This window comes from Buceros rhinoceros, unplaced genomic scaffold, assembly GCF_000710305.1.
Source record: "Buceros rhinoceros silvestris isolate BGI_N320 unplaced genomic scaffold, ASM71030v1 scaffold19556, whole genome shotgun sequence".
NCBI lineage: Eukaryota > Metazoa > Chordata > Aves > Bucerotiformes > Bucerotidae > Buceros > Buceros rhinoceros.
Genome location: NW_010416017.1, coordinates 5,501 through 19,880, shown reverse-complemented (window position 1 = coordinate 19,880; position 14,380 = coordinate 5,501). Strand labels below are relative to the sequence as shown.

The 14,380-nt window shown below is 49.1% G+C and overlaps 1 protein-coding gene across 3 annotated transcripts in view; it reads right to left on the bottom strand.

The window, feature by feature from the left end:
- Window positions 1-2,538, bottom strand: part of PLD1 (phospholipase D1, phosphatidylcholine-specific) — a 40,627-nt gene extending 38,089 nt beyond the window's left edge. For all 3 annotated transcript variants that reach the window (XM_010137654.1, XM_010137655.1, XM_010137653.1), the window contains exons 1-4: window positions 2,385-2,538; window positions 1,918-2,045; window positions 1,483-1,628; window positions 490-598 (exon numbers count right to left, since the gene is read on the bottom strand). In XM_010137654.1, coding sequence (XP_010135956.1) covers window positions 490-598; window positions 1,483-1,628; window positions 1,918-2,045; window positions 2,385-2,538 — 537 coding nt within the window. The remainder of the gene's footprint in view (window positions 1-489; window positions 599-1,482; window positions 1,629-1,917; window positions 2,046-2,384) is intronic.
- Window positions 2,539-14,380: the final 11,842 nt, after the last annotated feature.

The window sequence follows — 14,380 nt, the reverse complement described above, 5'->3', positions numbered from 1 at the left end:
GCCAGAGGTGGATAGGCCTGAAATCCCTCAGAATCTGATGGCCGCGGGGCTGCCGCCAGCGCACAAGCTGACTCCGCGAACTGCCTCTTCTCTCTCTAAATCAGAGCAGGTGGGAGGAAGGGAACCACCGCTCTCAGCATCGTAGTGTTCCTCAACCGCAGAGGAAAAGCTTGCCTGTATGAACCTGGGAGCAGCACCCTCCTCTTTGCATGGTGGAGAATTTAGTGTCAAAGCTGGACTTGGCAAAGGCAAAGTCTGTCAAGCAACAGGCTTTAAGGATAATAAAACCACAGAATGGTTTGGGTTGGAAGGAACCTTAAAGATCATCTAGTTCCAACCTCCCCCACCATGGGCAGGGACACCTGTCACTAGACCAGCTTAAAGGGCTTTGATAGCATTTGGCTTTGCAAGCACCCACCTGGCACCTCTGCACCTCAGAAGCTCCCCCCGCGCATCCCTCGGCCCCCGCACACCGAGCCCGGCACTCACCCTCCTGCTGGAGAAGTGCTCCTCCCGCACCGTGCTCTCCGCGGTGTGCGGCAGGCTCGGCATCTGCCTCGGTTCTCCCCTTTTGATGGATTGTCTTCTCACTGTGTGACTGGGAGGGAAACTCACCCTCCTGCTGGAGAAGTGCGCCTCCCGCACCGTGCTCTCCGCGGTGTGCGGCAGGCTCGGCATCTGCCTCGGTTCTCCCCTTTTGATGGATTGTCTTCTCACTGTGTGACTGGGAGGGAAAACAAACCCTGACATGAAGTCGAAGTGCTGCGAGCTCGTGCATGCCTCAACGCGTAACCCTTCTTCTGCAGTGCTTTTATTTCTCCTATCTGAGCTCTTAAAAACCGAGATGGGTGGGCAGCAAAGCAAGAGAAAAAACCCACAAGTGTGGATTTATTTAAGAAGCCAGTGTGCTCCAACTGGCTCACAAACAGAAACACACCACAGAAATATCAGAGTTCCATCTCTAGGCTCCCCTTTTGCCCTTAGTAAGGAGAGGGAGCCTAAACCCTATTTTTATGACATTATGTTCCCCTCGTAATCTTAGCTTTTCTAATATCGCCCCACATTTCTCCACATCAGGAGGCTCTTGCTGACCCACCCCTCTTCTCTTTCCCCTTACCCTTCCACCCTGAGCACCAAGGCCAGCCTAGGCAGGGCTGACCACCCATGCCAGGGACCCCTGTATCTCCCACACCCAGCTCGTGCTGGCAGAAAGCCACAAAGCACCAACAATTCCCACTAGCATTAGCATAACCCTTCCCCAGGTGCAAGGCAAAGGCGTGCACCACTTAAATTACAGCTGCTAAATAAGTAGAGATTAAATATTTTTATTATAGCTGCTAAATATTTGTAGAGACAAAATTCTTCTGCCCTCTCCTCCTTAGAGCAAAGGAAATAGGATTAGCGAAGCCAAACCAACATGCTACCAAGAGAGAAGATCACATCTCCCCAAAGCCCACCGCATCTGCAGGGCTGCACACTCACCTCCTGGTAGGGATAGGGATGCGCACGAAGGCTTTGTACCGCAACAGCTCCCTGTGAAACTCCTGGAAGTGCTTGAACTTCCTTTTCACCTGCCAGGTGAACTCTCCGTGGGTCAGTTCGATGGTGTAAACGTTGGGGCTTGGTACCTGCGGAGGAGACCACCACAAGGGATGCAGCCTTGAAACAAGGCGTTTTCCTGCAGCTGCTCAATCAAAAGGGCCCTCATTCAATTTTACTTCAGAATCATTCTGTCTCACCATTTCTTGTTCTGCTTTATTAGGTTTTATAAACAGACAGGTAACCTTCTCTCAAGCATTTCCTGAGACACGGGCGTTCATGCTTCCTCAGCCCACAAACCAGCACATGCGAAATTAAGCTACAAAGCACTTTAATGCAGTTCTACAGAAATTAAATGAAATTTGTTGAAGTTCTGACCTTCTTCGTGGAAGTAAAGCGCTCAACCTCCAACACGCGCACTCGAATAGGACATCCCGTGAGGTACGTCTGCATGCCCGGCTCTTTGAAGCCACAGGTGTGATAGATGGCAGAGAAGGGAATGCACACTGGAAGGACCACAAATCCCATTAGTTCAACGACCTTGTGATAGCCACGAGGGCATGAAAGCCAGCAGATAGCTGCAATGCTGACGTGGCAGCATTTACACAGCACCATTAATTCCACTAAAATATACCAGCTTTTCTTTAAGAGAGCTTAAAGACAAGCTTTCACAGAAGGGACTTGAAGAGCTCAAGTGCTAAGAGTAATGAATGCCTCCTGCTCCTAGACCAGGGTCAATGGCTGGGCTTGGTGAAACCACTGAGGCTGCACCCTATCTGTCAACACACTATCATTTGTTAAAACCAGGAAGGATGTGGAGTGAGACCATAGGGGCATCAACTCACCGGCGCCTTTGGGGTCATTTAGCACTTCTGAGTCGACCTCCTCTCCCTCAAAGTGGAGCTCCCTGGTGTCCAGGCTCTCGATGATGTTGCTCATGTCTGCAGCAATCCTCTTCAGTGACGATGTAGCTGCATGGCTTTCAGCCCTCAGTGACATCTCAGGGACCTGCCTTCTGGAGCCACGGGGCGCTGGGGAGGAAGAAGGAGCATGACTGCCATGATCTCCTCTGCAACACCTTTAGTACAGCGGGGCCAAGTGAAACCCCTGACTGCACGTGACCCTGCGGTCCCTTCAACCACTTATCCACATTCATCCCAACTCTCCCCATCCTACACATCCAACACAAAAGGCCCAGCGCTGCAGCTACAGGAACCACTGCCCAGAGCAGTGGGAGCAGTCAAAAAGCACAGGTAGCCTCAGCCTACAGAAACTTTCCCCTGATGCCAGTGACCTCAGGGCTCATACACTCCAGCTGTACTTTAAAATAGAAAAATCTTTCATTTTCCAGCCTCAAAAAACCTGCAGGGGGTTTGTTGTGGCTTAGGAGTAGCTTCACCTCTTGATTTCAAAGGGAAAGCAAGGAAGCTTCTGCATCAACTTGCCTGATCATCTCAGCTAGCTCTACAATGACGACAATGCACAAACCATATTAATGCCTGACCCAATCCTAGTCTGAATTCACACAACCCTGCACTTCCCAGGCTGGGCTACATGGAGCAAAGCTCACTCAGAAAGCCAGTAGGTGTTTTTGTTAAGTGTTCTTCCTTTGATGGAACTAGTGATACAAACTCCCGGCATCATTAAGATGTCCTCTATTTCTATGCTCCTTGCACAGCTCCCCATGGTATCTGCATCTCCCATGCTCTCCCACGGCTCCATCTCCTCAGTGGGCTCGAAAGTCACAGCCGCAAGGGCTCCTGTCCGGGGAGCAGGGTGGGGCTGAGGACAGCCCAGCACCCACAGAAAGCCTGGCAGCAACACAAGCAAATGCTGCAGCTAATCCCTGTGCTCACTCCAACAGTCCCCCCGGGGAACTCACACCCCTTGTACAGCCCAGGCAGCTGCAGGGGACCAGTCCACTGCCCCTTCACGATGGGGGCAGCAAGAAGGCTGCTGCCTGCTCAGGGCAGTCAGGCAGTGGCACTTGGAGACGTTTGGGCACTGATGGCCAACTCACCCATGCCAGGAGCCTGAGCCACAACAAAAACCAGGAGGGAAGAAAAAAAAATTTGAAAATTGGAAAACAAAACCCCAAGATGTGAGTGGAAGCTTCCAGTGCTCAGAAGCCTTGTGAAACTTCCTCCTCCAGGCTCTGCAACTCTCCGTGGGACTATGAACCTGGCTGCTGGTCCCCACATGCAGCCAAGCTCCAGCTCCTGGGCATCTCCCTGGTAAAAAGTCCCTTCAGTCTTTGTTGTGCTCTGCAATAAATGTCACAGCTCGACAGCTACACTGAAAAAATATGGATGGGAGAAACAGGCAACATTTTACAGAAAGCCAATACAAGGCTGCCCATTTATAATCGTGGAAGCTCTTGCGTTATGTGAAAGAATGGTTTAAAAAAAATGAAAGAAGTGTGACATTTCTGATGTTAAATTCTGCAAAAAACACTGTGCATTATTCTTGATTGAACTCCATAGAAAGAGCTGGATATGCCGTAATGTGGAAATAATTTAACATTTTAATAACTCATATGTTTAGCTGCTTTTGAAAGAACATTCTTTATTATCATTTCCTCTTGAAACAGGTACATAATTTTATTACTACATAAGGCTGGTACCATCTAAGTTCAAAACCATGTTAAAATCAGCTGCCTTCAGAAAAAAGAAATCCATCTGCACACAGACTTGATTCAAGAAAAACTGGGCCAATCTCTTCTCTTATAGCAAAGTAAATGCAGAATCAACAGCTTCATCTTGGGAGTGAGGGCTCCGAGGATCTTGGTGGCTCCACCACCTTCAACTGGTGCCAGCTCTCACTGTCACAAGCTTTACATTTACCTATTGCTAACAATATGCAATGCAGGGGACTTTAATTCCTTGGAGAGCATAAGGAACATTTTTATTTTCTCCTCGCAGTGAAGTCATTCACCAAATATAGCCTGGCTTCAGATGTTTGATTTTCTCCCTAGAAAGCAGGCATAAATACACAGCAGTCCCAGGAGGGAGGCCAGACTGTCAGGCTTTCCCAATAGCCCCAGGGGGTGGAAGGAGGGAGCTCAGGGCTGCTCCATGCTGCACTGACACGTACAATAACATCCAATTCTTTATCCCACTCAGCACTCCACGATAAGGATTTTTTTGGCCATATCCAGCTGGAAATAAAGCGGCACCTTGCTTTGCATTTCTGCTGCAGTATTCACATTTAGAAACAAAACACGGTTTGTTGGGTTGGTTTTTTTATTTTTAGTCTAAGGAGAAGCTCTTGCTTCATGGAAAAACTTAGTGCCCTTTCCAACAGAAGAGGTTTGCATGGTCAAAGAGAACACAAGACCAAACACACTGTGTACACACCATGCTTGCAGTCACACTTGAAGGAAACCAGCAGACGAATACCACATCAGCAGGGCTGGAGGAAGAGCCTGCAGGCAGCGGCCAACCTGGGAAGGATGTGATCCCACAATCCTCAGACAGTTCGGGACCTTCTCCCCAATCCTCCTCCTCTCCTCCCCGCTGTACCAGGTACAGCCAGCTCCTCTTGGCAGATTAATTGAGGCAGTTGGTTAATGGATAAACAATTAACCAGTGTATGCAACTATTATTTGCTAAGGACCAGAGCAGGGCTGCATAACTTTTTTTGTAAGACTAAAGCTGTTTTCACAGCTGGCACAGACAAGTCCTGGGAAAAATCGGAGCCCAAGCTCAGCTGGACTTGATTCAGTCCCAGCAGCAAGATTAGAGCCAGATTATGGACTCAGGAGAGAAAACATGACTTGCCTCCGGCCCTGCCAGGAGCCCCGCAAACCCAGGCAGTGGCTGAGCTCCCTGGACACAGGACAAACGCAGCCCCAGGCAGGGAGTGTGGCACAGGGGTCAGCTGGAAAGACGGGATGTATGACATCCCTCCGAAATCTGTATAGGACTGCGCTCGGTAAGAGCTATTTAACCTCTTGGCCACAGTTTCCATGCGGACACCGCCTGCATTCCCCAGGCGAGCTGAGGAATGTGCCTGGGTTAATCTGCACCAGGCTGGGTGCAAACACGTGCCAAGGATGGTTATCCATGATTCAGCAGCAAAACAGAAGGGCTGCATCAAGGAGGCCCCGTCTACCCAGTGCCACTCACTGCTTGCACTAATGACGGACCAGAGGACAGGCTTATGAAACATGCCGATACTATCGGCGTCGGAGGCTGCAGTGACGTGAAGGATAGAGAACTCCAGGGACAGCGGCAAACTGCAGGAGGGAGGAAACAGCAGCATGAAATTTATGAGAGACATGTGCTACATTTCAGTATTTGGCCATTGCCATCTAGAGTAGAAAATAAGCAGGACTTTGTTAAGGAAAAAAAGAATTAGAAAAAACCAAAAGGAAACCAAGGTTTCAGTGGATTAAGAACCATCAATCCGAACAAAGGCAAAAACTGTTCCAAGAGGCACAGACAGGGCTACTGCCTGCGAGCCAAGAGGGGTGCAGGAGACAGCATGAGTCAAATCCAAAGCACTTGACCCAGTGTCAGGACTGAGAGAAGGAAGAGACTTGGAGGAAACGTGACAGCAGCCCGCAAGCCTGAAGATAACTGCTGTGACCAGGCTGGTCAAGAAATAACTGCTCTGAACTGCAGGTTTAAACCAGAGACTAGGGAGAAAAACCCCGTCTGATGGCAAAGGCACGGGGCTGCCAGAGGAGGGGTTTGCAGAGTCCCAGGGCTGCAGGTCTGGAAGGGCAGGCTGTCCACATTGACCTTCCCAGGGCAGGGGAGGAGGAACAGCCACCCCAGATCTCTCCAGAGACCCCCACGTAACCAAACCGGGTACAGGAGCAGGGACAGGCATCTGTGTATTAAACGAGGGAAGGTGCTGCTCTGTCTTCATCTGGCTCCAAGTCTGCTGAGGAGGGAAAAACAGTGGAAAAAAAACCAAAAACACAGTCCATGGTAAAGGAAAACTTTTAGAAGAATGAACAAACAAGGAAAAAAGGTAAAAAAGATGGTAAAAAATTGAAAGAGAGAAACAAGATACTAAAAAACCCCACAAAAAAAGTGCTGACACCACATTTGTCCAGCCCAATTTTCAGATTCATTATTTCCTCCTCCAAGGACAAGCTCTCTGTCTCCCTCGGCCAGGCATTTCCCCCCAGCATGCAGGCACCAAGCCTCTTGAACCAGTAAAATATATACACTGGAAGTAGTGACTGCACCAAGAATCAAGGTTTCAACTACAGGAAAAATGAGAATAAAAATCAAAATAAAGTCTATTACTCTCTGAGCCCTTGTGAATGTATTGCAAACCCTAGCTCAACCCCGCAGCTTTGCAAGCCCCGATATCATTTCCCATTTTGGTTATGCTTTAACCCCAGGTTATTACTTAGATGATGATGTGACAACCTCAACCTCTGCTAAAGAAACAGTGGTTTTCTGCTGGTTGCACATGACAACAAAAGCACAGCTTTAAAGGCATGGAAACTGGAAGGCAGAAAATGCATATTTTAGTAAATATTCACAAACAGTTCCGTGTTTTGAAGACATTCAAGTCCTGATGCAGCCGGTAATAGCACAGACTACCTAAAATTTGGTCTGCCCAAGTTTATTCTCTTACACAGATCGTGGCAGATCTGCACAAGCTCAGATAATCACTGCTCCTTAACGAGGTTACGATGCTGACAAGGACCACACAGAACTAGGAAACCGAGAAAGCCTTCGTTTTGGGAAAGAGGGGAGGAGGGAAGAGAAAATACACCCAGTGAAAAACAGGCATTTCCTGCTAATGCCTCCCAGGGTTTGATGTCCTACATCAACTCCCATCCCCACGGCGGGAAACACTATAATCCCTGACAGTTACCGTCATTCCAGTTCTCATGACATCTCTCCCAGTACAGTGACCTTTTGGCAAGGGCTCTGACAAGCAACCTCTGTTCCCAGACTTGGTTTTGTCCCGCACGCAGCATTGGTGGTGGGACTCACACAAGCTTCCCTGGCTGCACGGAGCAAGACAGACGGGCCTGGGCTAAAACAGGGCAATGAGACAGCATTATTAAAAAAGAAAAAAACCCAAACCATCCCAAACTAAACCCCAAACGACTTGAGCCATTAATTTCCTCTCTCCCCCTGCTGCTGCCAAGAGCCTGGGTGCCATACAGGCACTGAGAGCCCAGACGAGATGCCAAGGGAATCCTACACGCCATACCCTCAACAGCTATTTGCCTTGCCTGGTGGTGATAAAGATTTTCCATGTATGTATTTCTTAATTCATCACATTTTAAACCTAAAATTAGCTTTGGACTACTGCTTCAGGGAGGAATACCCTCAGCTGAAAAGGCCTTTTTCAGGAGTTATTTGCATCTCCCAGGAGAAGCCGAGCTTGTCACCACCTCCAGACTTACATCCTGGCACATCTTCCTTCCACAGTCCTTGGCAGGTGCCACACCTCCACTAAGCAGCCGGGAAGTGTCCTCTGGGCTCAGGGTCCCTGCCGGCACCTATGAAGAAGGTCCTGCTTTTCCAGCCCAGGAAACCACATACCCATACAAAGCAAAAAGACACATGCTGGTTTTATTTTTCACTAAAGCCCATTACTCAACCAAAATCCCAGGGCTCTTGTAGGTAGCAGGTCCCTAAATATGAAATTAAAAGACAAGGGGCTCAAAAACGCTCAGCAATGGCTTAACCCTGCTCTTAAGTTCAGGAAGTGGAAGCCGTTTAGCCAGGGGAACAAGCGGCCAGTGCGGAACGTGGAGATACCTCCTGAAAAACTGCTCTCCTGGATGCTCCATACTACAGGGGCAGCACAAGACGATTAGGGTTTAATTTTTTAAAAAACACACAGAAGAACCCTTGAATAAGAACCAAAGCATTGCTCCCACCCTGGAAAGGTCTGGAGCTGGAAAAGAACTGAAATACGAATCCAAATCAACAACAAACATGTTCAGACATCATGCTGACCTAAATCCCTTATCTGTGGCCCAATCCTGATAAAACCAAAATATTTCAAAACACTGTTTCCAAAACAACAACTCTCACAGAGTTCCTACATTTAATAGCAATATCTCTAAAAGCAGGAACCAGTCAGTGCTTCCCACTTTAACCACTGCAGCACAGCGCCCTGGTTCTGCTTTACTGATTTCCACAGCCCTTTCCATGAGAGGAAGGGGGAACATGCCTGGAGGAACAGCAAAGTTACAGAGATCCACACAGCCTGGCTGCAACTGGGGACGAGATGCTTCAATACTGCCTGGATGTAACCGGTAAATCTACAGCAGTCGCCACTGTGCTGGGGCAGAGCCCCTCCTGCCCCTGGACTGGGTTCTGCATCACCCATCCCGCAGCGTTTGTGCTGCAGAAAAGGCAACAGAAAAAACAGGCAGGTCAAGGAAAATGATGAGGTAAGGCACTGGTCATCTCGGCAGACAGCACTGTCATTATGTGGTGACTAACCCCCTGCTGCAGTCAGAAAACTCGGCACTGTGTTTTTCCCCACACCCAGGACCAGCCTAAGCATCAGGCACTTCCCAAGGACTCAGTTTATTTGTTTTACAGAACAGCAGAAGGAAAACAATTGTCCATAGATGAGCAGTGGCTGCTGATCTCATGTGGATGTGCTGGCTGCTCTGGTTCCTGCCCCCACCCCCGGCACAGGGCTCCCAGTCCCCCTGCCCAGCAGGGCACCCCGAGCACAGCCCCTGCTCCCCAGGCTGCCAGGGGAAGCCAATCATTAGGTATTACTCAGCAATTAATCAGCTTTTCACATCCAGCCTTTCACATCCTTATCCATCACCCTGTTGGAATTCCTCAGGCACAGATGACAGTGTTCAAGCACAGGGTTCACCCCTTGTGCCATGCATCCTCTGGAGAGCTGTAGCTGCTCAACCCCTGGATCACCGCGGAACTCTCCACTCTTCTCCTGTTATGACAGGACAACAGGTGATGGTTTTGAACTAAAAGGGAGATTCGGATTACATGAGGTAGACTTTTTTTTTTTTTTACAGTGAGGGTGGTGAAACACTGGCACAAGTTTCCCAGAGAGGAAAGAAGGTTGGTAGAAACCCCATCCCTGAAACCATTCCAGGGCAGGTTGGTCAGGGGTCTGAGCAACCTGATCTAGCTGAATGTGTCCCTGCTCACTGCAGGGGGCTGGACTAGATAAGCTTGAAAAGTCCCTTCCAACCTGAACCATTTAATGATTCTGTAACTCTCTACTGTGGTCACAGCACATGCTCTGCAACCCTAAACCCAGAGGCACTGTGCACAGCACCCCTGAAAGCCAGGGCAGGGGATGCCCAGAGCCTCCAGCACCCTGTTATCCAGCCCCAGAGACCCACTAGCACTGTAGCTGCAGACAAGCAAAGGGAACCGCGTGACACCACCCTGGAAATCAGCACCACCTCAGTATCCCCAGCCCCTGCAACAGGGAGTGGCCCGGGTGCTGAAAAAAATACCTGCTTCAAAGCGCACAACAGCAGGAAGGTCAAAGGAAGCAGCACTTCAGAGCACTGACACACAGAGCTTGGCATGAGGTGGAGATCACAAAAGCTTTAGATAAAATCCTAAAGGCGAGGAGCTTGACGAGGCGATAGCATAACGCAAAGGACTCTTGGAATAACTGACTCCACAACAGTCAGAGGTGACAAGGACCACCGCAGGGCTCACGGGATGGTAGGCATTGCTGCCGCTCTTATATATAGTTGAACACGTCATATAAATACCGGCCATATTTTCATGATATAATGTATAGATGTCTCTGCACTGATGTCCTGTACATCACCCAACGCTATGCTGGTATCTCCCAGTGCCATGTCTGCTGCGGTGACCGCCACCTGCCAAGCCGCATTTCCTCAGGGAATTTTGGCGGCTGGAAGCCAAGCAGGCACGCTGGAAAGCAGCCCAGCGCCTCCGTCCCACGGCAGGGTTCGATGGCAGCTGATAAATGCGAACATCAATCTTCACATATCTCCCACCAGCCAAGCTAAACTCAGGGAAAGCGCTGCAGCCTGCGGTCACAGAGGGATTTGGGTGACACTCTACCATCGCTCCCCAGCCCTACTCTCTATCTGGGCAGAGAGTGCAGGTACAGGTCAGGAGGTCACCATCCCCCCTCCAGCTGCAACTCTGCTGCTGCTGCCAAGTTTCCATTAAGTGGGAACACGATTTTTGTTTTCTCCTCCTGTTGTTAAAAACCACATGAAAGCATTAACTTTTTGTTGACCTTTTACATGACTTGCTCAAAGAAATGAGAAATTTGTGGGTATCACGGCAACGAGGAATAGCAGATTGAGACCAGGCATTTTTACTAATAGTTTATTGCTTTAATAAAATGCCATTTCCATTGTCTTGATTTTTGAGGGTTTTGTTTTAATGAAAGTCCTCAAATAATTGTAATTAGGGGAAAAATGAAACCAGTGGGCATAAGCAGAAGGCCATGATGGAGCAGAAAGGTAGCATCACAGGGCAGGACTCCGAGCATTCCATGCGAGCAACAAAGTCCAGCTCCCTTCCCTTCGTGGTGGGGAGGGTTCAAGGCACAGGCTCATCGCCCAGAGTGACTTCCCCAGGGCACCACCAGCTTCAAGAACAATCGCTGCAGGGTGACCACCACCCACGTTTTGTTGCTGCTTTTGTCCTTCTTAAAGCGCCCAAGTGCAGGGCGCATGGCTGGGACCCACACACAGTTCCTGGATCCATGGAGCTGTTTGCACGGTGCTGTCCCATGCTGGTGCTTCCTGGTGGCCTGAGCCAACCCTGCCACTACGCAGGGTGAACATTAACCTCTGACAAGCCGTTTGCTTACTGTGCATGCAGGGTGCAAGGGATGTGCTTCGGTAAACTTGAAGCATGGGGTGAAGGTCAGGTTCATGACAGTCGGAGGAGCTGCAGCACCCTGCGGACACCATGCACCACCAGTCGTCCCTGCAATGGTATGTCACAGCTCCTCAGCCAGTATCCTGCTGCCTCCCCATCCTGAATGGGACCCGGCATCACCTCAAGAGCGCTGTCACGCACTGTTCCTACCCAGACAGGGACAGGCTGGAGCCACCATTGCAAAGCCCCATGACACATTGTTCTGAAATGCTCCCATACCCCTGGCCACAAACCTGGATTTAGCACCTTTCCAAACTGAAGATCCCCAATGATCTTCTTTTTTAGCAATGTTTTTTAATGAATTTCAAGCATTCTGGCTAATAAACTCTGTAATAACTTGATGTCTCCATCCTTGGCCAACTTTGATTCTTTAGTCTACCCCTAACGCTACAGCACTCCATGGCCTCAGCTCCCACCATCGAGCCAGGACAGGCAGCACCATGTGCCCATCACACCATAAGGCATCGTGCCCAAAGAGCCAACAGCAACACATGCCAAAGGAGACAACAGGGTGGCACGTATCTGCTCCTGTTCTGCGATCCCAAAAGCTGCTGCTTATCCTCAGCCACAGCCAACAGCAAGCACCGACACAGGCAAACCTCAGCCCTCAACCTTCCTTTCACACCAAGAAATCCCAAACACAAACAGCTTCATCTGTGCTCTAACATAATATTAAGGCCTCCCAAGCACCACATTTGCCTCCTCCCTGGCCAGCTAAAACAAGTATTGGAGAACATCCAGATTGCAAGAGGACAGTTGGCTTGGGGGAGGCTGAGGTAATTGCAAGAGAAGCTCTGAGCTGAGCTCAGAAGGCAAAGGTGACGATGTCCCCAAGACTTTATGGAGGGCTTCAGCTGGCTTTTTGAATCAGCCTCTCCCAAGGAGACCCTCCACAGGATTGTAACAGCACTCTGGACACAGCACATACTTGAGTTACTGAAAAGTTATTTTTTCTATACCTTGAGGTGTTTTATTCATTATCAGAATTAAGTAATTAGAGAAGTTTGGTTCTGATTTCACAAAACTCTGGAACAATGTCTGAGGTTTCAGATCAGACCTGCTGAGCTAAGATCAAACCCAGGCAAATTAAGTAGAAGATTGCTCATTATAAAGTAACTTGCAGAAACAGAATAGCTCCCCTGTGTTTCTTGCTTAAATACAAGTAAACACCTGCACATTTATGCAAAGTGGCTCATTTACACACACTGACAATACTGACAGCATCCTTAAAGCAAGAGATGCCTCAGAGATGCTGCTTTTTTCCCAGAGGGGGAAAAAAATGCCTCCAACAAGCCGGTGCAGAAGCCCGCTGATGGCAGGGAGTGAAAGATGATGCTCATGTCTGAACTCACACCGAGCCTCAGCTGCCTCCTCCTTCCTCTCCCCTACTCACATACCCAGACCTCCAGCACCTTACAAGCAATGCGAGTGCCTGGACAAGCCATGGACACCCCACAGCTCTTGCTCATCTTGTGAAAACTCCTGTACAGTCTTTTTCCACATGTTCCTAGAGACAGAGCATTAAGGTTACGACTTACAAGCTTAACCCTCCAGACCTCAGCACAAGATGAGACAAAAATTAAATATTATTTTCCCCTCAACTGCCATGACCTTCTGGAGCAGCACTGCTCAGAAAGGTGCTTGCAGACAGTTTTCTACATCTACAAAAAAAATGCTGTTTGGTAGAAAGAAAAGCAATGGCTTTGAAGAGAAAAAACCCTTAATGGGCTCATACAGCAGCTCCCATTTTGCCAGATCTTTCTCCCAGTGAACAAAATGTCTTGTTCACCATTAACTGCTGCCAAAACTCAGCAGGATCAGGTCTAACCACAGAAATTTCAAAGCCACCGTGAGTCATCTACTATTCTTTCTTGGTAAGACTTAACGCTGGGTGGGACACTTAAAAAATCCATTTGCAGGAAACCTCTGTCATGGAAAAATACACTTCAGACCATCTCATGGGAGCTACATAAATTGCCATTTAGAAAGAGAGGAATGAGACACCAAAGTATTTATTTCTGTAAGGACTACAATGCACTGCCTGCTCTCTGAGTTGTTTCAGCAGCCCTTTAGCTGTGACAGGGAGAGGACAGCTGAGCTTCCTGGGAGACCCCTGCACCCATGGGTGCTCCTCACCACACCTGAGAAAACACCACACGAGGCAGATGTGTTCTTCATGTGGAAAAGTCAACTGCATCATGTTCCTGCATCTTACTTGATCAAAAGAGAAAACGCAGGCCCAAAATATCCACTTGTTTTACCTTGTGTGTCACATTCGACATTTGTTGAAAGAAAACTCATTTTTTAAATTAAAGAAACAAACAAACAAAGCAGCGAGGCGGCCTTTAGCCAGGTAGCGGCACACAGTTAGGGCCATGGCCACAACACCCCAGGTTACTGGAAGTGTTGGAAATGTGCAATTAATTACTTTTGCAGGTTTGTTTTTACCCCGGGGATCCTGGGAGGCTGTGAGCAGGAGTCAGCCTGGCTGATGGTGACAAAAGCTCGTGCAGCATCTGACCCAAGAGCAATGCAGCCAGCAGCGTGTGTTCACAAGAGGGATGTGTTCTGGTGGTGGGAAATAATGACCAGGCAGGTGGAGAAGAACAAGAAATGAGGATTTCTGATTTTAAAAAGTCCTCCCAGAAGCCCATCTGATAAAATGGAGTATGTTTCTGGGAAGTGGCTCGGTGACGCACCAGGGATGGTGGCCCAAAGGGCCCCCGCTGGTGGGAACCTGATGGGAGAAAGGCCAAGAAGCGAGTTCCCGCATGGTGAGACACCCAGAAGCACCAACTGGCTGTGAATCACCCGCTTGCACACGAAAGGGCCCACCGCTGGTGGGAACCTGATGGGAGAAAGGCCAAGAAGCGAGTTCCCGCATGGTGAGACACCCAGAAGCACCAACTGGCTGTGAATCACCCGCTTGCACAGAGGCTGTCAGAGCTCTGCTCTGTGTGACATTGTCTGTCTGACACTGCCTTTTG